We start from the raw sequence: 23,204 nt of genomic DNA, 5'->3' as shown, positions 1-23,204 counted from the left end.
CTGATCACCCTTCTAGAATTCTGATGACATCTCAAGCTCCAAAAGGTTTGGAGTCCTGTGTATTATAGTCAGGACTCTAAGGCACTTACAGAAACCCAATATTTTCAGTGACTAAACGATGATTACAAAACTGTCCTTCTTTCCCCTCACCTAGCTAAATTAACAAATTTACTCCACACTCAAAATTTCTCAGATGAGGAAGATTAAAAAGAAAACCTTCATCTTACTGGAATAAACTGTTGCACGAAATTATATACTATGGAATCTTGGTAAAGAAAATATTTCTTGCCTCTTCCCTCTTTTGTTTCCAAAAATTTGCTTCTGCTTAAATGAGAAGACTCTCCCAAACAAAGGTTCAGGTCCCCACTCTGTTTTTTTCCAGCAACTCTAGTTACCTACAGGATGGTGAAGGAAGAAGGGTAAAGAAAATTTAGGCAAATTCTAACATGCCATTTTGTTTCAACTGAATCAGGTTTATGTAAATTTTAACCCAAGAATTCTCTCACCCTTTTAAAGGATCAATGAAAACGTTTGATATGCAAAGATATTTTCATTTTCCTAGTGGGCCATTTAATACCCTCAAAGATTTCTCCTCCCTTCAACTTAGTTATAAAAGTCTAGCTTCATCGCCTGTACATACGCGAAAAAGCACATCATGCTTCTTACAGGCCCTGACATCTTCGGGCCTTAATTACAATGTGTTTGCAGGCATACACAGGCACACACATCACACCGAAGAACAAGTGTTCATTATACTCGCTGTATGTAAAAAAGATGGGCTGTAGTCGAAAAGGATTCCGCATTTTGGAAGGCCATTCAAGGCTTTATATCGTATTGTTCTGTATCAAGAATGCTCAGTTTGATAGGACTGGTCCTTCGTTCATCTGGAAGCAGTGGAGGAAAACATGAACAACTTCCTTCCCGATTTTTCTTCTACTAAAATACGACCCTGCAGAGGAGCGTGAGCCGCGAGGGCGACGACTAGACTAAACGCATCCAAGGGAACCGAGAGGGAAACACCTGTACCTCCTCAGGCCAGTTCCCACCCTCCAGGGGCAGTCGCTCACCACAAGTCGTAGCTGTGAGAGAGACCCACCGACGACGGCGCACGCCGCGCTCTCCTCCCCGTTCGGAAACCTACGACCCTCTCCCCGGCCCCAAGCGCCGAACGCCAAACACACTATGGGAATCCCGGTTGCGCCGAGTTCGAACAGCCGCGGGAACCGTTGGGAACGCACCTCCCCAACCGCAGCCCCGCCCCCCGCGCAGCCTTAGCGTGAATCGACGCCGGACGCGCGGGGCTTGTCGGGGATTGTGGTCTGAGAGCAAGTCCGAGCCTGCCTACCCAGAACTACATTTCCCACAATTACCACCAAGACGCCCATTGGTGTGAGGCCCGGCATGGGAAGCTGCGGAGGTCTGGGTGTCAGGCGGTCCGCGCTGGCGCGGTGCCTGAGGGAACCAAGACCTAGGAGGGTGTGGAAAAGGACTGCTGGCTCCGCCTTCAGTCCCTACGCTTCGTAGACAGGCGTTTCCCTCTCTGAGAAACACCCCTCCGCCTAGGCCTTCACCTGGAGCTTTTTCAGGCTCCAGGTTTGCCTGCCAACCACGAGGAGTCCTGGAAGGAAAAGCGGAGCATAAGCGCCGATTACCCACGCCTCTCAACGCCTTTCCCAGCCCGAGATCGCCCAGGCAGGGATGGGCGATACGACCTGGCTACCCTTCCCCGTGGTCCTCTTGGCCGCTCTGCTGCTGCCTAGGGCGGCCGGCTTCACTCCCTCCTTAGACAGCGACTTCACGTTCACACTTCCGGCGGGCCAGAAGGAGTGTTTCTACCAGCCCATGCCCCTGAAGGCCTCGCTGGAGATCGAGTACCAAGTAAGTGTAGATGTTGAGCCAGCCTCCTTCCTTTAGCCTAACTGCACGTCGTCGCCTCTCACCCGCTGAGAAAGTTTTTGGGGACCGCCCGGCTGCTAAAGAGGCGAGGGCCGCCCGGAAGCCGGGCAGCTGCGCGCCGGCTCGCGAGGCGCTGTTCTCCAGGGACTGGGGACTAGAAGTTAGGCGGGATCTGGAATTGACTACCCGCCCTCTCCCCTTTCCTCCGGTGGGAAAGAGGCCAGCTCTGGTGATGTCGGTGGGTTTTCTCTTTGTTTAAAGATTCGTCCATGTCTTTTTAGCCACTAAGCGCGCCAGTACCGGAAATTTCACAATTCAGGCCTAATACACGTTCTGTTTAATCACTGGACAAAATGACAGTTGCTTTAATCACCGCCCCCAACCCTCAGTTTCGGTATTATAAATCTATAGTTACTTCTTCAGTTAAGGATTTTTGAATTGTGACCATGCGATTATCACTAAATCCTATTTTGGAATACTTTGAAAGAGGCTATTGGTGTGTTTAATGGTGAATTTCCTTCCCAGTTGTATGTGTGTGTCTGTGTTTGTGCGTGTGCTCAGTCGTTAAGTTGTCTCCGACCCTACGACCCCATGGACTGTAGCCCGCCAGGCTTCTCTGTGCGTGAGATTTCCTAGGCAAGAGTACTGGAGTGGGTTGCCATTTCCTTCTCCAGGGGATCTTCCCGACCCAGGGATTGAACCAACCTCTCCTGCCTTGGCAGGCGAATTCTTTACCACTGAGCCAACAGGGAAGCCCTCTTAGTTATATATATACTCATTATTTTAAAACCAAATAAGATCTAGTTGTATATTAAAGCTCTGTAATCTTTTCTTCAGCATTCTAAGCATTTCTCCCATATCATTATTTTATTTTTAATAACAGCGTGATGTTATAGGGAATTGCCTTAATTTATGTAGTCACTCTGGTAGAGGGTAATTTCTTAGAAGAAATCGTTAGCTCCAGTAGGACAAATTTCGATTTTTGTAGGTAGCGCTGCAAAAAAAAGAAAAATGCCTTGATGTGGTTCATCTTTCAACTTTTTTCATGTTACCTAATGTTTAATCAGATGTTTTTTATAGTTGATGTAGAGAATCTTCTTCAATAACAGGTACTGTCACATTTAGAGCAAAATAAAGTTATTTAGAATCTTCATCTGCAGAAACTTTAGATTATTTATAGATGAATATGGCTTCCCTGGTGGCCCAGACGACAAAGAATCTGCCAGCAATGCAAGAGACCTGGGTTCCGTCCCTCAGTTGGGAAGATCCCCTGGAGGAAGGCGTGACAACCCATGCTAGTATTCTTGCCTGGAGAATCTTCTTGGACAGAGGAGCCTGGCAGGCTGCAGTCCATGGGGTCACAAACAGTCAGACACGATTGAGCAACTAAGCAGCAGCATCATAGATGCATAAGGTAAGCATAAAGTATCTAAAATTACACAGTTAGTGAGCCAAGCGGAGGCAGGAGCTCAGCATTTCCTGATTTTCAGTTCAGTTCAAAACTTAATTTACTGAAGATTTACCACGTGCCAGTAATGCCTGGCGGTGAGGACATAGAGGAGGGAGCAAACAAAAGAAAGAGCCCTTTTCAGGGATCTTAATGTTTAAAGGTTACTGGCTTATAAACAGGGGCTTCACAGATAGAAGAGTGGTAAAGAATCTGCCTGCCGATGCAGGAGACTCAGAAGAGGCAAGTTGGATCCCTGGGTCGGGAAAATCCCCTGGAGTAGGAAATGGCAACCCACCCATGTTCTTGCCTGGAAAATAAAGTACGGTTATATGCTGTTGGAGAAGGACTTCTCTGGTTTTCAGAAAAGAATTCTTGGAGAAAATAAATAGGAACCTAGAAACATGCTTAGGTGAAACAGGAATGGCAGGGAAGAAGGGGCATTCTAGGAAAAGGAACAAAATGAATCGGCATTTCTGAAAATGCACAGTGTTACTGTTCTAGCAGTGGGCAATATGTACTGGACACTACAAGTGCTGATCTTAAGGGCTGGACCTCTTAAGACTATAAAGTCTAGGGTGAGAATAGAAGAAAAAGAGATTGCAGAGATCAGGAGGCTGGATCATGAATCTTAGCTTGTGTACTATGTTGAGTAGCTTTGACCTTTGTCTGTATAAGGGCTATTGAAGATTAAGCAATGTGGTAACAGTCAAAAATGTTTTACAGTGTGGAATATGGATTTAAGGAGGGCAAAATTAGAGGTAAGGAAACCAACTACAGGGTTAGAAAAATAGTCTAGATAAGGAAACAAGTTTTATTGTTCAATTCATCAGTATTTACCCAGGTATTAGGAAAAAAATTGGGACTTCTGTGGCAGTCCAGTGGATATGACTTCACGCGTCCACTGTAGTGGACTTGTGTTCGATCCCTGGTCATGGAACTAAGATGCCAGCATGACCTAAAAAAAATAGATAAATAAAGGTAAACAACTGACCTCTTAGGATTAACAGCTCCAACTGTACAGGAAAAAAATGCCTAGGTCGAAATCTTGACTCTGGCACTTAGCACTTCTGTGACCTTTAGCAAGTTACTTAACCCCACACTTGTAAAATATTGACAATAATAATAAGAGTTGATTTGAAACAGTTAATAAGTGTTCAGTACCACCCCAAACAGATAGTAAAAGTTCAATATATGTTAGCTTTTTTATGTTTACATTTTTCGAGCTTTATATTTAGTGGGTTAGCTTTATATCAGTACATGGCATCTCTAAGCACTCAAAAAGACTGTTCCCTTAAAGCATTCTGACTAAACTGTTATGATTAAGGAAAGAATTAAAATCATTTGGTGTCTGTGGTCCTAGACAATGTTGCAAGGGTTTGTAGGGTAGAAATCTTCAACCCCTTGCATTTTCCAACTCTGTGATTAATTTTCCAATAACTACAAGCTACTGGGTTTTGTTTTCATTTTTAAAATGTCAGGTAACAGACTTTCTAGACATTGCCCTTGGTTTACTGTGACATATTAAAAATTTTAACCATTTCACACTTTTCAGGTTTAGGAGGACACTTTTAGGGTAACTGACCAGTCCCATTATATATTAAGTTCTTGGAATTTTTAAATGTCAATACATACATATCTTATGAGTAAAATAGATCATTCATTTTAATTTTTTATTATTGAGTGCTTAGTTTCTATAAGCGTTTATGCTAGGTACTGTAGAAACAATGGTGAGTAATAGTATACTGTGTACTCTTGCAGTCTAGTAAGGGGATAGACGTTAATCAAATTAATACAAGTTCAGTTCAGTTGCTTAGTCGTGTCCGACTCTTTGCAACCCCATGAACTGCAGCACGCCAGGTCTCCCTGACCATCACAAACTCCCAGGGTTTACCCAAAGTCCTGTCCATTGAGTCGGTGATGCCATCCAACCATCTCATCCTCTGTCATCCCCTTTTCCTACTGTCTTCAATCTTTCCTAACATCAGGGTCTGTTCAAATGAGTCAGCTCTTCGCATCAGGTAGCCAAAATATTGGAGTTTCAGCTTCAACATCAGTCCTTCCAATGAAACCTAGGACTGATCTCCTTTAGGCTGGACTGGTTGGATCTCCTTGCAGTCCAAGAGACTTGCAAGAGTCTTCTCCAACACCACAGTTCAAAAGCATCAATTCTTCGGTGCTCAGCTTTCTTTATAGTCAAACTCTCACATCCATACATGACTACTGGAAAAACCATAGCCTTGACTAGATGGACCTTAGTCGGCAAAGTAATGTCTCTGCTTTTTAATATGCTGTCTAGGTTGGTGATAACTTTCCTTCCAAGGAGTAAGCGTCTTTTAATTCATGGCTGCAGTCACCATCTGCAGTGATTTTGGAGCCCAAAAAAATAAAGTCTGACACTGTTTCCACTGTTTTCCCATCTATTTCCCATGAAGTGATGGGACCGGATGCCATGTCTTAGTTTTCTGAATGTTGAGCTTTAAGCCAGCCTTTTCACTCTCCTTTTTCACTTTCATCAAGAGGCTCTTTAGTTCCTCTTCACTTTCTGCCATAAGGGTGGTGTCATCTGCATATCTGAGGTTATTGATATTTCTCCCGGCAATCTTGATTCCAGCTTGTGCTTCCTCCAGCCCAGCATTTCTCATGATATACTCTGCACAGAAGTTAAATAAGCAGGGTGACAATATACAGCCTTGACGTACTCCTCTTTCTATTTGGAACCAGTCTGTTGTTCCATGTCCAGTTCTAACTGTTGCTTCCTGACCTGCATATAGGTTTCTTAAGAGGCAGGTCAGGTAGTCTGGTATTCCCATCTCTTTCAGAATTTCCCACAGTTTGTTGTGATTCACACAGTCAAAGGCTTTGGCATAGTCAATAAAGCAGAAATAGATGTTTTTCTGGAACTCTCTTGCTTTTTCCATGATCCAGTGGATGTTGGCAATTTGATCTCTGGTTCCTCTGCCTTTTCTAAATCCAGCTTGAACATCTGGAAGTTCACGGTTCACGTATTGCTGAAGCCTGGCTTGGAGAATTTTGAGCATTACTTTACTAGCTTGTGAGATGAGTACAACTGCGGTAGTTTGAACATTGCTTGGCATTGCCTTTCTTTGGGACTGGAATGGAAACTGACCTTTTCCAGTCCTGTGGTCACTGCTCAGTTTTCCAAATTTGCTGGCATATTGAGTGCAGCACTTTCACAGCATCATCTTTTAGAATTTGAAATAGCTCAATAGGAATTCCATCACCTCCACTAGCTTAGTTCATAAGTGATGCTTTTTAAGGCCCACTTGACTTCACATTCCAGGATGTCTAGCTCTAGGTGAGTGATCACACCATTGTGATTATCTGGGTTGTGAAGATCTTTTTTGTATAGTTCTTCTGTGTATTCTTGCCACCTCTTAATATTTTCTGCTTCTGTTAGGTCCAGACCATTTCTGTCCTTTATTGAGCCCATCTTTGCATGAAATGTTCCCTTGGTATCTCTAATTTTCTTGAAGAGATCTCTAGTCTTCCCCATTCTATTGTTTTCCTATTTCTTTGCATTGATCCCTGAGGAAGGCTTTCTTATCTCTCCTTGCTATTCTTTGGAACTCTGCATTCAAATGGGTATATCTTTTCTTTTCTCCTTTGCTTTTCGCTTCTCTTCTTTTCACAGCTATTTGTTAGGTCTCCTCTGATAGCCATTTTACTTTTTTGCATTTCTTTTCCTTGGGGATGGTCTTGACCCCTATCTCCTGTACAGTGTCACGAACCTCCGTCCATAGTTCATCAGGCACTTTGTCTATCAGATCTAGTCCCTTAAATCTATTTCTCACTTCCACTATATAATCATAAGGGATTTGATTTAGGTTATACCTGAATGTTCTAGTGGTTTTCCCCAGTTTCTTCAATTTAAGTCTGAGCCATAGTCAGCTCCCAGTCTGATTTCTGTTGATATGAAGCAACCTGTATAAGCTTGAGAAAGTTTAATAGAAGGACTTGATTTTATCTGGGAATTGAAAGAAGACATCCTAGAAGTAGATTTCAGATCTGTGAATAATCAGGCTTACTAGGGATAAGGGGGTGGAACAAGGTGATAGGTAAAAAGAACAGCATGTGGCAATCCAAGGCTTTGAGGCAGAAGATTGAAGAATACCTTTGAGGGACTGAAAGACTATGACAGACAGGGGAAAATGGGACTCATTCATCCTGACCCATTGAAATCATTAGGAAGTTTAATTTAGATTTATGGTATTGTTTATTTTAAATAGGTATTTTGTGTATTTTAAAATTAGCTGGTATATTTTAAAATGCCTTTTAAGCCTGCCAGTCATTACCAATAATATCTTTTGCTTTACCGAAGTCTATGCTTAATTTTGTCATATCACTTATTTTTTGATTTAATGGATATGACTTTGGGGTTTTGGAGGAGAAACTTTAGTAATTTTAGAATGTTTTGAGTCCTTAGATATCAGAAAATGGTTTTTTATCTTTTGCTTTCTCTTCCATAATATTTTATTTGGGAACATTGACTACATGTGATTTTTACATCTAGTGTATGTGCGAGAATGCTGATGCTATCCCTGTTCTTGTTATTTTATAGTTCTCTACTACTACTTCAGTTTCTAGGTGGTTCTTTTCAAATCCTTTGGAAGTCAGTAGGATGCTTATTAGGTGGTTATTTGAAATCTTTAGCTCTGTCCTTCACAAGGTCTTACCATTTCCTGCATTGTTCTTATCTATACTTTTTTGCTCTGAGAATTCCTTGGCCCCTTTTCTCTGATTTTTAGACTCTATCCATGTTATTCTGCTGTTGTTAAGGCTTTATTCATTTGGGCTTTATTTGGGCAATCACATTTTGGGTTTTTCTAAGAATTTTTTATATCAGCATCTTCATCTGTTATTGATTTTTATATTCTTAAACTTCTCTGAGGATATATATTATTACATTTATCTGAGAAAACATATTTTTAAATTTGTTTACATTATTTTCCAAAATTTGATCCTCTGAGAAAAGCTAATAACATGTCCATGGAATTCTCCAGGCAAGCATACTTGAGTGGGTTGCCATTTCCTTCTCCAAGCGATCTTCCCAACCCAGGGATTGAACCTAGGTCTTCTGCATTACAGGCAGATTCTTTACCATCTGAGCCACAAAGGAACCCGGGTTCAGTCCTTGGATTGGGAAGATCGCCTGGAGAAGGGAATGGCTACCCACGCCAGCATTCTATCCTGGAGAATTCAATGGACAGAGCCTGGCAGGCTACATTCCATGGGACTGCAAAGAGTTGGACACAACTGAGCAACTAACATTTTCACTTTCACAGGCATGGAGGTTCTCTTCCTTACCTAACAGTTCAGTTCAGTTCAGTTCAGTCGCTCAGTCATGTCCGAGTCTTTGCCACCCCATGAATTAGGCTTTAATTAAAGCAAGCAGATTGAATATGTGTTCTGAGAACAGTTTTGAGAGAAAACGTGAATTTATTAAAACTGAAATAGCCCTGTGAATTTCCTGGTGATCCAGTGATTGTGACTCCATGATTTCACTGCTGAAGAACTAGGTTCAGTCCCTGGGAACTAAGATCCCACAGGCTGAGCGGCACTGGGCCCCCCCCAAAGAATGGAATACCCATGCACAGATTTCATTGCATGCTGGGGACACAGTGAAAAGGAAAGGGAGAAAAGCAGTGGGATGATGAGATAGAGAAAAGAAATGCAGAACAGTTTTTGTCTAGTACACTATGTATAACATGAAACCCTGGAGAAGGAAATGGCAACCCACTCATTTTCTTGCCAGGAGAATCCCAGGGACGGGGGAGCCTGGTGGGGGAGCCTGGTGGGCTGCCGTCTACGGGGTTGCACAGAGTTGGACACGACTGAAGCGACTTAGCAGCAGCAGCAGCAGTTTCAGCAAATATTTGGTGTTTCTGTTTTTAGAATTTTGAGATTAATAGATATTGGTAGCTGGATGTATTCATTGCTCAGTGGACTATCTCTAGAAAGTTCTTACTCTTCAAATCTGTTAACAGATTTCCTAGATTTCTAGTATTGTTATGGATTATATTGCTATCTTTTCTTCATTTCACGGGGATTTAAAGAGGAAAAAGAATTGTGTGTATTTAGCTAGCCACTTGAAACCAGTTCTGTTGGTCAGTAAGTAGAGCACAAGAATAGGTAATCTATTATTCCATTAAAGCCATGAAGAAAAAGAAAATGGAGTTGTATAAGAAAAACAGTAGCCTTTGAAGTTAGATTGCTAAATTCACATTGTGACCATACCACTAATTTACTATCTCACCTTAGGCAACCGTCTCTGTGCCTGTTTTTTGAGGGTTTTTAAAATTTTCTTGAGGAAAGGGGTGTTTGTTTTGGTTATTTTCGCTAAAATGAAAACAATAATAGAACCTATGTTTTAGAGTTGTTGTTAGAAATAAATTAATCCACATACAGCACTTCAAACAATGTGTGGCATAAGCCATAATTGTTAGCTGCTATCATCATCATCAGGACATTTTGGAATTGTAAAGGAACAAGCTGAATTATTAGGCCAGTAAGTAAACAGCCTGCTTGGAATACATAATTCATACTGGGAAATAATAGGTGATGTGTTGAAAAAGTCAGTTGGAATCAGATCATAAACGTCTTGAGTTCCAGGCTGAGAAGTAGCTAATACTGAGGAGGAAACAAACTCAGAAAAGTTACATAGCAAATCCCAAATTGCTGAAGAAAAAGGGTCTACAAATTGAACTCCTTTCTGTGTTTCTTTCTAATCCATAGGGCTTCTCGATGAAGGTACTGTTTTAGGGAGATTATTTCATTAATACTCATAAGACCTGAATTTAAGTGATGGCAGCAGGAAATGGCAAGAAAGGGACAAGTTCCAAAAATGAATGGAATGGAAAAAAATGGTCTTTCCTTTCTAGCTCTAACATGAGTGTGTTGATCTTCTTACCCTTCTTAAGGTTTAGAAATGAAATCTTTTCATCACATTATCTACACTTTATTTTCAGCATTTGTAAAATGTGCTCTTCTCTTCTTTGCCTTTCTGCAGGTTTTAGATGGAGCAGGATTAGATATTGATTTCCATCTTGCTTCTCCAGAAGGAAAAACTTTAGTTTTTGAACAAAGAAAATCAGATGGAGTTCACACGTAAGTAATCTCTTAGTTGGGTTCCATGAACTGAATACCAGTGGGAACAGGGAAATTTAGCACATTTGATACTAAATATTAGCATGAAATGATTCCATATGAACATTTTAAACAGTCCTTTTCGGTGATCTATCTTAAACTAAAGTGTCATCAATTCATCTTTTATCTTTTTGTTTAGGTATTTTCTTTTGATTTGACTGAGTTTTTGCTTTGCTTTGATTAATGAGATGAGTATACCACAGGTACTGCATTCAATCTACTGAGGCATTTTAAAACCTGCCTTTCTGGCCACCACAGGCTTTTTGTGTTATAAGTTACTATTCCAGGTATATATCTTGAACTGCTGGCTATATCATTTTTGCCAGTAGTTTTCTTAAAACAACAGTACAGTGATACATGTTTATGTGTGTGTGTGTGTAAATTTTTATTTTCTTCAAATGTCACTCTTTTTAGATAATTGGAAGACCTGAAAGTAAAAGACCCAACCACAGGAAACCCTATAGAAAATGCTTTTTATAATCCCCAGTTTAAAATTTGATAAAAGACCATATATTGTTACCTCATTTCTCTTTTTATCATCTCACCAGTGTTTCTGTTTCATTGTATTATTTTACTGTAGCACTTTGTTTACTCAGTATTGTTACTGTGTTTAAACTGTGAGTATACAGGAATAAGAAAATCAAATACGGAGTGTCCAATATTTGCCATAAACTAGACTTTTCATTTTGTATGCTTCTGTGTGGATCACAATAAACTGGAAAATTCTGAAAGAGATGGGAATACCAGACCACCTGACCTGCCTCTTGAGAAATCTGTATGCAGGTCAGGAAGCAACAGTTAGAACTGGACATGGAACAGACTGGTTCCAAATAGGAAAAGGAGTACATCAAGGCTGTATATTGTCACCCTGCTTATTTAACTTATATGCAGAGTACATCATGAGAAACGCTGGGCTGGAAGAATCACAAGCTGGAATCAAGATTGCCGGCAGAAATATCAATAACTTCAGATATGCAGATGACACCACCCTTATGGCAGAAAGTGAAGAGGAACTAAAAAGCCTCTTGATGAAAGTGAAAGAGGAGTGAAAAAGTTGGCTTAAAGCTCAACATTCAGAAAAGTAAGATCATGGCATCTGGTCCTATCACTTCATGGGAAATAGATGGGGAAACAGTGGAAATAGTGTCAGACTTTATTTTTTTGGGCTCCAAAATCACTGCAGATGGTGACTACAGCCATGAAATTAAAAGAGGCTTACTCCTTGGAAGAAAAAGTATGACCAACCTAGATAGCATATTCAAAAGCAGAGACATTACTTTGCCAACTAAGGTCCGTCTAGTCAAGGCTATGGTTTTTCCAGTAGTCATGTATGGATGTGAGAGTTGGACTGTGAAGAAGGCTGAGTGCCGAAGAATTGATGCTTTTGAACTGTGGTGTTTGGGAAGACTATTGAGAGTCCCTTGGACTGCAAGGAGATCCAACCAGTCCACTTTGAAGGAGATCAGCCCTGGGATTTCTTTGGAAGGAATGATGCTAAAGCTGAAACTCCAGTACTTTGGCCACCTCATGCGAAGAGTTGACTCATTGGAAAAGACTTTGATGCTGGGAGGGATTGGGGGCAGGAGGAGAAGGGGACAACAGAGGATGAGATGGCTGGATGGCATCACGGACTCGATGGACGTGAGTCTGAGTGAACTCCAGGAGTTGGTGAGGGAGAGGGAGGCCTGGCGTGCTGCGATTCAGGGGGTCACAAAGAGTCGGACACAACTGAGCGACTGAACTGAACTGAACTGAAACTAATCATTCCAACCCACTGTGAGAGATAGATTCTTTGATTCTCCAATTCCCATTTTACAGACTTAGAGGAGGCTTAGAGAAGTTAAATAAGACTGCAGGCATATACGTTTATTAGGAGGAAGCAGAATGAACCAGAATTCTTGCTTCTACTATACAGTGCTTAGAACATCTCTAGCACATAGCACTATGTAAGTACTAGCTATTTATAATCACTGGTCTTTGTTAACCAAAGTACCTGGCATATAATTGTTACTCAGTAAATATGAATACATGTATGAGTGAACGAGGTGGGAAAATGTCTCAACCATAGTCTTCTAAGATACTCATTTTAGTGTGCTTTCAAAAATGCCATTTTACCTATGCAGAGTTCTAAAAAAAAATTGCATAAACTACTGATAAATAAAATCAGAAGTGGTAATTTTAAGTCAGTTAAGGTGGCTATACCAGAATTAACTATGCTTTCTCTTTGATAGGTATATGAACAAGAGCCAAAAATGAAGTTCATCTTTAAATTTCAGAATATATAAAATGTATAGAATTTCTGTCCATTTTAATTACTCTCCCATTTTCTGCTTTCATTTAGAGATTAGGGGGGAAAAGGTATGTTACTGCTTTCTTGGAAAGAATTGTTGTTCAGTCGCTAAGTTGTCCAACTCTTTGTGACCAAGGTCCTCTGTCCTCTACTCCCTCCCAGAGTTTGCTCAGATTCATGGCTATTGAGTCAATGATGCCATCTAACTGTCTCATCCCCTGCCGCTCCCTTCTTTGGCCTTCAATCTTTCCGAGCATCAGGGTCTTTTCCAGTGAGTCAGCTCTTTGCATCAGGTGGCCAGAGTATTGAAGCTTCAGTATCAGTCCTTCCAATGAATTTTCAGGGTTGATATCCTTTAGGATTGACTGGTTTGAGCTCCTTGCAGTCCAGGGGACTCTCAAGAGTCTTCTTCGGCACCACAATTTGAAAGCATCAATTCTTCGGCACTCAGCCTTGATTATGGTCCAACTCTCACATCCGTACATGACTACTGGGAAAACCATAGCTTTGACTATACGAACCTTTCTTAGCAAATTGATGTCTCTGCTTTTTAATATGCTGTCTAGGTTTGTCATAGCTTTCCCTCCAAGAAGCAAGTGTCTTTTAATTTCATGGCTGCAGTCACCATTCCCAGTGCTTTTGGAGCCAAAGTAGTGAAAATCTGTCACTATTTCTTTCCAACTTTTTCCCCATCTCTTTGCGATGAAGTAATGGCCTGGATGCCATGATCTTAGTTTTATGAATAGAGTTTTAAGCCAGCTTTTTCACTCTCCTCTTTCTCCTTCATCAAGAGACTCTTTAGTTCCTCTTCACTTTCTGTCATCTGAAGAGTGGTATCATCTGCATATCTGAGGTTTATACTTCTCTTGGCAATCTTGATTCCAGCTTTGTGATTCATCTAGCTTGGCATTTCACATGATGTACTCTGCTTAAACGTTAAATAAGCAGGGTGACAATATATAGTCTGTCATACTCCTTTCCCAATATTGAACCCACCACTTGTTCCATGTCCGGTTCTAACTATTGTTTCCTGACTCACATACAGGTTTCTCAGGAGACTGGTAAGGTGGTCTGATACTCCTAGCTCTTTAAGAAATTTCCAGTTTGTTGTGATCTACAAAAAAGGCTTCAGTGTAGTCAATGAAGCAGAAGCAGATGTTCTTCTGTAATTCTCTTGATATCTCTATGATCCAACAATATTAGCAATTTGATCTCTGGTTCCTCTGCCTCTTTGAAACCCAGCTTGTACATCTGGACTTTCTGAGTTCATATACTGCTGAAACCTAGCTTGAAGGATTTTGAGCATAAACTTACTAGCATGTAAAATGAGTGCAGCTATACAGTAGCTGCATTGCCCTTTAAATTGGAAAAAACTGACCTTTTTCAGTCATGTGGCCCCTGTTGAGTTTTCCAAATTTGCTGACCTATTGAGTGCAGGACTTTAACAGCAGCATCATTTAGGATTTTAAACAGCTCAGGTGAAATTTCCTCACCTCTACTAGCTTTGTAGTAATGATTCCTAGGGCCCACTTGACTTCACACTGCAGCATGTCTGGCTCTAGGTGAGTGACCACATAGAATTATCTCTCAAACCATTGGGAAAAAAGAATAAGTTTATAAGAGTTCTTTTGATATGTCAGGTCACTGTTCTAAGCACTTTACATGTATTAATTTTTTTTTTATTCTTCCCAGTGGTCCTTACTGTCATCTTAACAATGAAGGAATTGAGGCATAGAGCAGTTAAGTAAAGTGCTGCAGGTTACACAGCTAACGAATAGCAAAGCCAGGATTTAAAACCAGTCAGCAACTCACTCTTAATCACTATACCAAATTTACAAATCTACTTTCTAAAAACTAAAAGGAAATTTCTTCTTTAGCTATATTAACTTTTCAAAAAATTACTTAATTTTTGGCTGTGCTGAGTCGTCATTGCTGTGCACCGGCTTTTGCTACTTGTGGGCTACTCTTCATTGCTGTGCTCGGGCTTCTTTCTCATTGCGGTAGCTTCTCTTGTTGCAAAGCACAGGCTCTAGAGCGTGCAGGCTCGGTAGTTGTGATGCACAAGCTTAGGTGCTACGTGGCATGTGAAATCTGCCCAGACCAGGGATTGAACCCAGGTGCCCTACATTAGTAGATGGATTCTAAACATGGCCTACCAGGGAAGTACAGGGAAGGTATGTCATAGCAGGGAAGGTATGTCATAATTAAGGACACTGCAAAGAATACAGAAGGCTTCTAGCAGTATTGTAGAAAGATCAATTAACTGAAGGTCAAAAGTTCAAGCTTCATCTATTCTTAGAACAGGCTATGTGATGGGGGCAAGAAACTTGTGTCTATGTGAACCTTACTTTACTTGCCTTGAAAAGGTCAATTATGCTTACTTTCAAATAGGATGACAAGGATTAAAAACAATGTGTGAAAGCAGTGTGTAAATTATGAAGAGGTATTTAAGTACTGGCTATTTTTATTAATAGTGATATATGCTAAAATCAAATCACATTGCTATTTACATGTTATGCCAAACAAACCTAGGTCAGAAATAAGGGGTGGGGGGAGAGATGGAGATGGCTTAAAAGATGAGAATCACATGTTGCTCAGAAGGCTATAGAAAATGATGTAATCTACCCCAAAATTTAAGCGATCCAGCATACTGGATAAGGAAACTTCCAATTTAGACCAACTTTCGTGAATAGTCACAACAAAACCTTTGTTGAACTTTGTTGTTTTTGTGGCCAGCAGTAGTAAATGTCATTAGCCTGTGTAAATAGTTTGTTAAAACTTTTCTCCACAAAAAAATTATTAGAAAATGATTTTGCTAAATTAACTCTGCCTAGGCCAGTAATCTTTAATGTGAAGATCAAGATTGTTTAAGTTACGGTGGCATTTATTCAGTAAAGGTAATGCCACTATGAGTAATGCTCTTGTTCTTTGCCACTGAACTCATTCCTAATATTTGTAAACTGTATTATAATTATGTACTTAATCCAGAGGGGCCTAGAATGAAGCATTTAGGAAAATCCATTGGTTTTGAAAATTTAAAAAAAAACTCATTTTACAAATTAATCTCAAAAGTGGAGGTCTGTAGTGATGTTTCCATATGAGTAGAACTCATTATAAACTACTTTAAATAATACATAAATATTAAGGTTCACTCTGAGGTATCCTATCTAGGTTTTTAATCCTGCTCCAGTGTTAAGCACATTTAAATTGCAAGTACGTGAATATCTGTTTTCAGGTTACTGCTTTAAAGAAATTATAAGTTGTCTTTCAATACTACGGAGGTTTGTCAGTAAGCTCTCCAATTATAAGTCACGTTATTTCTTCTTTTACAATAGTTTTTCTTTGATCCCAGATGGAAGTACAGATAACTGAGGACAGTTTCTTTTTTTAATACAGGATAGAGACTGAAGTTGGTGATTACATGTTCTGCTTTGACAATACATTCAGCACCATTTCTGAGAAGGTGATTTTCTTTGAATTAATCCTGGATAATATGGGAGAACAGGAGCAAGAACAAGAGGACTGGAAGAAATACATTACTGGCACAGATATGCTGGATATGAAACTGGAGGACATTCTGGTCAGTATAGTTTTTTTTTTTTAGAATAAAATAATAAAAAGTTACAACATCTAGAGACTTTTACCATGTGATAGGCACTGAGTTAGGTATTATCTACATTCTCTTACCTAATCCTTACTTAATTCTGTGAGGATTATCCACTCCATTTTCCAATGAGGAAAATTAAGGATTAGGGATATTTGGTAATTGTCACAGAACCAGAGAGGGAAACTCAAATTTGAACACACGCTCCTAACTACAGAACTTAGTATGTTCAAACAGAGGATTGTAATGATCTGCAGAATGCTTGCACACAAAATTGAGCAATTTTTAAACACTTAAAATATACAGGAATTGTCCCCCATAACAGATTTTATAACGTGAAATTTGGTATCACTTGATTAATTTGGGGAACGCTGTTAACATAACTCAGCCAAACCTAGTAGTTATCAGAAACTGCCACTACCCTCAGGAGTAAAAGCTTCTTTGCTTGAATTGCTTTATGCTTTATTTATCATAAACATGCATAAAGAAATATGCATGTATATGAACCCATTTACTAATGATTATATTGCCAGTGTTGGGAGAAAGGTCATTACCCTTCAGCCACAACTAGATGTAATCAAATGATAGAATTTATTCAGCAATATTTATAAACAGAATATATACCTGTTACAGAACTTTCTGTAGGAGAAATAATATTATTCCAAATTTGAAACTGTATATATAACTCTCATACTCATAACCTGAACTGTTTTTTTAATAGTGTGATATGGTGATCATGTTTTACAGTGTGATCATGTTGAGGTTTCTTAAGAAAACTATCAAATTATAAAAGAAGAGACATATTGTAAGATCAGTTAGCTAAGTCGGAAAATTAAATGATCACGTCGTATGTGTAATTCCTTAGTGACCAAGCCTTCTAAGCCGTGGTGTCCTATCCCCTTGGGGTGCCACCTCTAGAGTTGTGGGAATGAGTGGTGATACGGCCTATCTATAAACGCTTAAAACAGCATCTAGCACACAGTGTTAGTTTTCTTACCTTTACCATTGGTGTTAACTGTGACTACAAACTGAAACGATTAAGCTTGATTACCAGGAATACTTACCATGACAATTTTGATCTCATCATCTCATATGTATACTGAATTCAGTTGAATTTGAGATTCAGAAGAAGACTTAGTTATCATTAGTCCAGCTCCAAACTCCCTTTCCCCTTTTATTCCATCTCGTAGATAAGGAACTGGCTTAAAATGGAAATGATGCATCCACAGTCTCACTACTATGGATAGAAATCCAGTCTTTTTCCCACTCATTTAAAAAATCTCAATCATATTAATATATTCTTCCATTTTAAATTTATATTGCCAACAAGTACAAAATACAAGTAGTTGTAAATTTTATTAGTATTAATACTTCACTGAATTCTCAAGAAATTGACTTCATTCACAATTAAACAAAATGACCAGAAAGTTCAGATTTAAACATGGCTTAAAATACTTAGTCTTTGTTAAAGAAAAATAAAGTGTCTTTCAGGAGTTTTTCCATTTACACTCCCCCATCAAAAACTTTTTATCACAGCAGCAAACTTGAATAAACAATTTTATACTTGACTGTCATCATCTGATATTGAAAAGAACTATGCATGCTCTTTTCATTTGGGGATCTCAGTCTCATATGTTTCTGGAAAATATTTGCATTACTAGATTACCATTGCTTTACAAATACACATATATGACAAATATACTACTTTGTAGTTTCGTAGGCTTAGCAGAGCACTCTGAAATTTTGTGTATATTTTTTGCTTTTAAATGAGGATTTTAAGGTGACTATACAGGAAAATCTGTTTCTGTTATTTTCTTACTTATGCCATCAATACTTTAACATAATTTCTGATCTCAATTTTACCTTATATTCATGTAAACCTTTTATAGTTTTTAAATCACTTCTCACCAGGACCCTACTAAAAAAATTTTTTTCAGATGTGCAACTCAGACTGCATCTTGGTAAGCTTGTTTTATGAATGTAATCTTGGAACGTTTCTTTAATAAAAACATTTCTTATGGTTGTTAGGGCTAACAAGATAATGTATGTAAAATTACTGGCACTGTAGTACTCAAATGTATTTTCATAGTATCAATTCCTAGTAGCTTTGTTCTCTTTTAGAATAATTATAAACAATAATTTAAATATATCATGATAACTATTACATAAACTTTATGTAGTAAAGATCTTTAGGTAAATCTTAAGTAGTACCTACCCCTTAATTAAAATTGTTTTTGGATATTAAACTAGTAAGAGTACAGTGAAGCACAGTTTTAAATTAACTTAAAATTACTGAACATTCTTTTACAATAAAATTATTTTATTTATCTCCAGGAGTCTATCAACAGCATCAAGTCCAGACTAAGCAAAAGTGGTCACATCCAAACTCTGCTTAGAGCATTTGAAGCACGTGACCGAAACATACAAGAAAGCAACTTTGATAGAGTCAATTTCTGGTCTATGGTTAATTTAGTGGTAATGGTTGTAGTGTCAGCCATTCAAGTGTATATGCTAAAGAGTCTATTTGAAGATAAGAGGAAAAGTAGAACTTAAAATTCCAGAGTACTTAACATTCACAAAAAGGGGCAGAAAAATGCAATAAACTGTTACAGTCAAGACAGTTAAGTTTTTTCCAAAACATTTTCAGGCATTACCATTAAGTGTGAAATAAGTATAATTTTAATATGAAAGGAAAGGCTTAACTTTCATCTGTGCAAGTAATCTTATTGTTCCAATTGTACTTAAATGTACTGCAAATATTGTGCAGGTATAAATGAATGAAGCCATGTTAATAACAGTAGTTTCCTAAGTTTGCAAAAGTTTTGCAAATGTCATTAGGTGATTTAAACAAATGAACTTTTTAGGCCTAAATGTAACACTGAACAATGTTTTTAGAAGATTGTTACCCAGAAGTTTCTTTGTAAATGTGGCAATTACAAATTAATTGTAGAAGTTTTTCAGTATATCAAGTTATAAATCATATGAGAATTATCTAATCATGGATATCTTTAGAAAACAAAAACTCAACTTTTCTCTTTTTACATATGTATCTCCTAAATGTATATAGAAACACAGCTGTGAAAAAAAGGTATGTGGGATTTTTTATAACCAAATATATTAAAATATTAACAAAAAGTATTAGTTTTATATACCTAGCCTACATTCCCAAAAGCTGACTTTTTGAATAATTCTTAAAAATACTAAGAGCATACTTATCAAAAATAGGACAGATTTTCTCTTTGAAGTGAATAAAGATCATTCCCAATTTCTAGAAGGATACATTCTCTCTAATAGTTAACTAAGATATAGGATTTTTAAATTAAATGAGGGGAAATCACTTTATTTTTATATTATCAACAGTGTTACATTAGTTTTGATGTATTTACTGACTTGGATGATATATTAATACCAGCAGTGTGATGGAAATATTGCTAAAAGAATTTGGACCTAATGTTAAGTAAATATCATGAGTTCTCAAAAATCACTAAAAAAAAAGGTCAATATTAAAGAATTTAGGGAAACGAGACTATCTTATCAAAATTAAGTTTACTTAAACTATAAGTATCTGGAATCTGGCTTATCATAATCACTCAATCCTAATATAAACCATGAGATTAATTTCCAGTTAATTGTTAGAAAACTGTAGGTTTTATTTTTTAACAATTGTTTTAAATTATCATTTATAAGTATTTAGGTATAATATGGTATAAGCCCTACTAGTATAAATATTTATTAGTTTTTATTGTAATTTTCATAAAATGACCTTTCTGATCACTTTATTTATTGGCATTCAAATAAAAATTGAAAACCTACAGAAGTTTCAACACTCAATATGTGAACAACCCTATAGTATAGTCTTTGCCATCATGTCTTAATCAAGTACTAGTATAATGAATTAAACAGAATTTTTAGGTTATACCCACTTGTAATATAAGAGTTAAAAACAATCAGCTGATAAACCTGAGTACAGTTGGTTAGTACTGCTGAATTCTTAATAAGCAATAATAATATCCAGAGACAATGATGGTTTCATCTATAATTTATAATCAAGTGGTACAAAATGAGAGATATTTCCCTCCATCTTATATATTTCCCTCTATTCTCCTTGGGAGAATAGAAACTTAGTTCAAACTCTGAGGCTTTTTTAAAATGAGATAAATGCCATGTTTAGGTGATTACCTTAATTGGCTAAGCAAATGCTTTTAAGTGTACAGGAGTAGCCCCTTTAACATATGCAAAACAAGGGCCAGGAAGACTTTTGCTTAGAAAGAGCTTTTTCCTCTTCTGATGAACTAATAATGAGAAGCGAACGTAAAGTACTTTAGCTGATAAAACAGTACAGATAAAAACTACTGCACCTTTTCTATAAAACTGTGACTAAGAATTCTACCTCTTCTGTGTGGCTGGTCACTGTACTTGCTGTGCTCTGATTCTTTACCTAACAATGGATTCGTTACATCATCTGCATTTGATTTGTGCCACTGATTTTTTAAACCTTTGATTCAGTAACTTCCTATTATATAATAATGGCCTTATTTAGAAAACAAAGAATTTAGGGATATTGAGGACAATTTTATTTTTATAGACAAAGTTAAAACAGATTATTTAAGAATCATGTTACCTGTATTAACCATAGAGTAAAATTTGTATGCAAAGAACTAAATTCTTTAATATTTCTAAAAGCTTTTTGTTTATCTGCATCATCTGGTTTTAGTGTAGTATTAAGTTTTGACATTAAAATTATGCTAAAAGTGAGTAAACTGTCACTTGACAGCTTATTTTATCTTTACTTTTTACTCATATAAACTTCTAAAATACTAAAATATTTAACTAAGGCCTAGAATTTCACTATGATTTGCATTTGGATCCTTAATGATTGGTTTTCTGTGAATGTCAAGATAATAAGTGGTTGAAATAGTATTGAAATAAAGTATAAAATGAAATGTCAGTTTATTTTAGGTATGTTTATCCTTCTCAAGTATTGTTATGTCCTAAAATTGACAAAAATTGAATACCTATCATTGTACGCTTCCCCAAAGAAAATTCTTTTATCTGAAATTTTCAAAGATATTGATTCACCACGTAATGGTTTTTCAGTTCAAATTTAATAATGCACAATTAGTGTTGCTCAAATGCTTTATACTTATGAACAGACACAGCCATATTAAATGAGCATTGAATACTGTGCTGAGTATATATAATAAAAATTACAATCAAAGAATGTCTTATTTATCTACCAGTCATTATAAATAATGTCTAATCTTTAAAGCCTTCATTAATTTCATCTTAAAAGTGTGCTCTCTTCTGTTTGAAAACCCATACTTCTCTGCACTTTTTATTGTGAATCATGCTACCCTTCAGTAGAGTTCTGTTTGTATATTTACTTGTTCTGCTGCTGCCAAAACATGTATTGTAACTAAGAGGTACTCAAAGGTACTCAAACCAGGCAAAGATTCAGTTCTGAGAGTCTGGAATGCTAAATAAGTTCTCAGAGAGCTTGTTCCACTCTTCTACCCTATTACAGAAATTGATTGTTTAGGATTAGAATTTGGTTTCTGAATCTTAATTAACACAATTTGGGATTCTGGAGTCTACATTATCCTTGGACCATTTGCTAACTGGGTGAACTTGGGAAATCAAAACTCCAGTTTCAGGACTTCAGTGGCTAAGACTGTGCTCCAAGTGCAGGGACCAGGGTTTAATGCCTGGACAGGGAACTGAGATCCCACATGCTGTAACTAAGCATTCACATGCCATAACCAAGATCAGAGATCTCATATGCTACAACTAAGACTCAACATAGTCAAATAAATATTTAAAAAAGAAAACAACTCCAGTTTCCTCCTTTGTAGAAGTATTTTAAGTTACATCTTAAAATCCAGTTAAAAGAGCAAATAAAAGAATCTAGTGCTTAATGAAGGTTGATATATTACTGGTGATTTCCTTCATACCATTTAGACAAGTCACTTTTCCCCCACAGACTAGTGGAATTCCTTAGGCACCTTTCTGGTTCTGCACTACCGTCACTTTCAGGTGTCTGGGTTTGTGTCACTGGACACTGGATATACATACACTTAGTGTGCATCTGGGAGAATGACAGAATAAAGAATCCAGACCTAAGATGATGGCATCTGAGAATGAGCACATCATGGATACTAGATCCCTGCATTGAGAAGAAAAGGTGAGCAAATGCAGGGCAGGGGAAAAAGTTAGAGGTCTTCAATGGCCATGAATCAACAGCAAAGTTAACAGTGAGAATCTTTTATCCAACAGTGAAATGAACTCCCTTATCAATAAAGCAAGCAACAACTCTCCAATCTTAGTTTACAACTGGCAATAATGATTAGACATAAAAGGGATTATTTCTACATTGGGGTAAAATGGAAAGATGGGACTAATAAAACTAAATATTCTGTTTTTACTTCAGTTTTTTAAAGAACTAAGTAATATTAGTGGTAGGAGTAAGCTGAAAGAGCCAGAGCTTCAAAAGACACATTGTAGAGTTCTATTTTGCTGAATTCTTGCTTGGTATTAAAAAACAGAAAAGAAATTCAAAACACAATACCATTTATAACCACTCCAAAGAAAACATGTACAGGATCACTATGATAAAAGTTATCAAATGTCTGGTAAAAGAAAGACTGAAATAAATGGGGAAACATACCATATTCAAAGGTGAGAAGGCTCAACATAAAAAAGTCAATTCTTCCTAAACTGATCTATAAATTTAACATAATTCTCATAAAAATCTAGCAAGGTTTTTTTGTAGACAAGGACAAGCATATTCTAAAATTTATGTG

At 37.7% G+C, this 23,204-nt stretch overlaps 2 protein-coding genes across 6 annotated transcripts in view; one reads left to right on the top strand and one right to left on the bottom strand.

The window, feature by feature from the left end:
- CCDC18 (coiled-coil domain containing 18) overlaps positions 1-1,298 on the bottom strand; it is a 116,680-nt gene extending 115,382 nt beyond the window's left edge. For 3 of the 5 annotated variants that reach the window (XM_069597994.1, XM_069597992.1, XM_069597997.1), the window contains exons 1-2: positions 1,068-1,298; positions 290-395 (exon numbers count right to left, since the gene is read on the bottom strand). The gene's annotated coding sequence lies outside the window, so the exon portion shown is untranslated. Of the gene's footprint in view, positions 1-227; positions 396-1,067 lie in introns of all 5 variants that reach the window. The other 2 variants (XM_069597996.1, XM_069598000.1) reach the window with 2 other exon arrangements.
- A 35-nt stretch (positions 1,299-1,333) lies between these two features.
- On the top strand, positions 1,334-22,235 carry TMED5 (transmembrane p24 trafficking protein 5). Its single transcript, XM_069598093.1, has 4 exons — positions 1,334-1,878; positions 10,374-10,471; positions 16,197-16,380; positions 18,739-22,235. Exons 1-4 carry the CDS (start codon positions 1,699-1,701, stop codon positions 18,955-18,957), a joined length of 681 nt encoding a protein of 226 aa, XP_069454194.1. The 5' UTR covers positions 1,334-1,698; the 3' UTR covers positions 18,958-22,235.
- The last annotated feature ends 969 nt before the right edge of the window (positions 22,236-23,204 follow it).

The sequence above is a fragment of the Ovis canadensis genome, chromosome 1 (genome assembly GCF_042477335.2).
Source record: "Ovis canadensis isolate MfBH-ARS-UI-01 breed Bighorn chromosome 1, ARS-UI_OviCan_v2, whole genome shotgun sequence".
Classification (NCBI taxonomy): Eukaryota; Metazoa; Chordata; class Mammalia; order Artiodactyla; family Bovidae; genus Ovis; species Ovis canadensis.
The sequence above is the reverse complement of the archived record's forward strand: the minus strand, read 5'-3'. Positions and strand labels throughout refer to the sequence as shown.

Bases quoted from the DNA above. Each gene is read 5' to 3' on its own strand.
- TMED5 (XM_069598093.1), top strand. From the start codon at position 1,699: ATGGGCGATACGACCTGGCTACCCTTCCCCGTGGTCCTCTTGGCCGCT. The intron at 1,879-10,373 runs GTAAGTGTAGAT...GCCTTTCTGCAG, and splicing joins CGCTGGAGATCGAGTACCAA to GTTTTAGATGGAGCAGGATT. The intron at 10,472-16,196 runs GTAAGTAATCTC...TTTTTAATACAG, and splicing joins AAATCAGATGGAGTTCACAC to GATAGAGACTGAAGTTGGTG.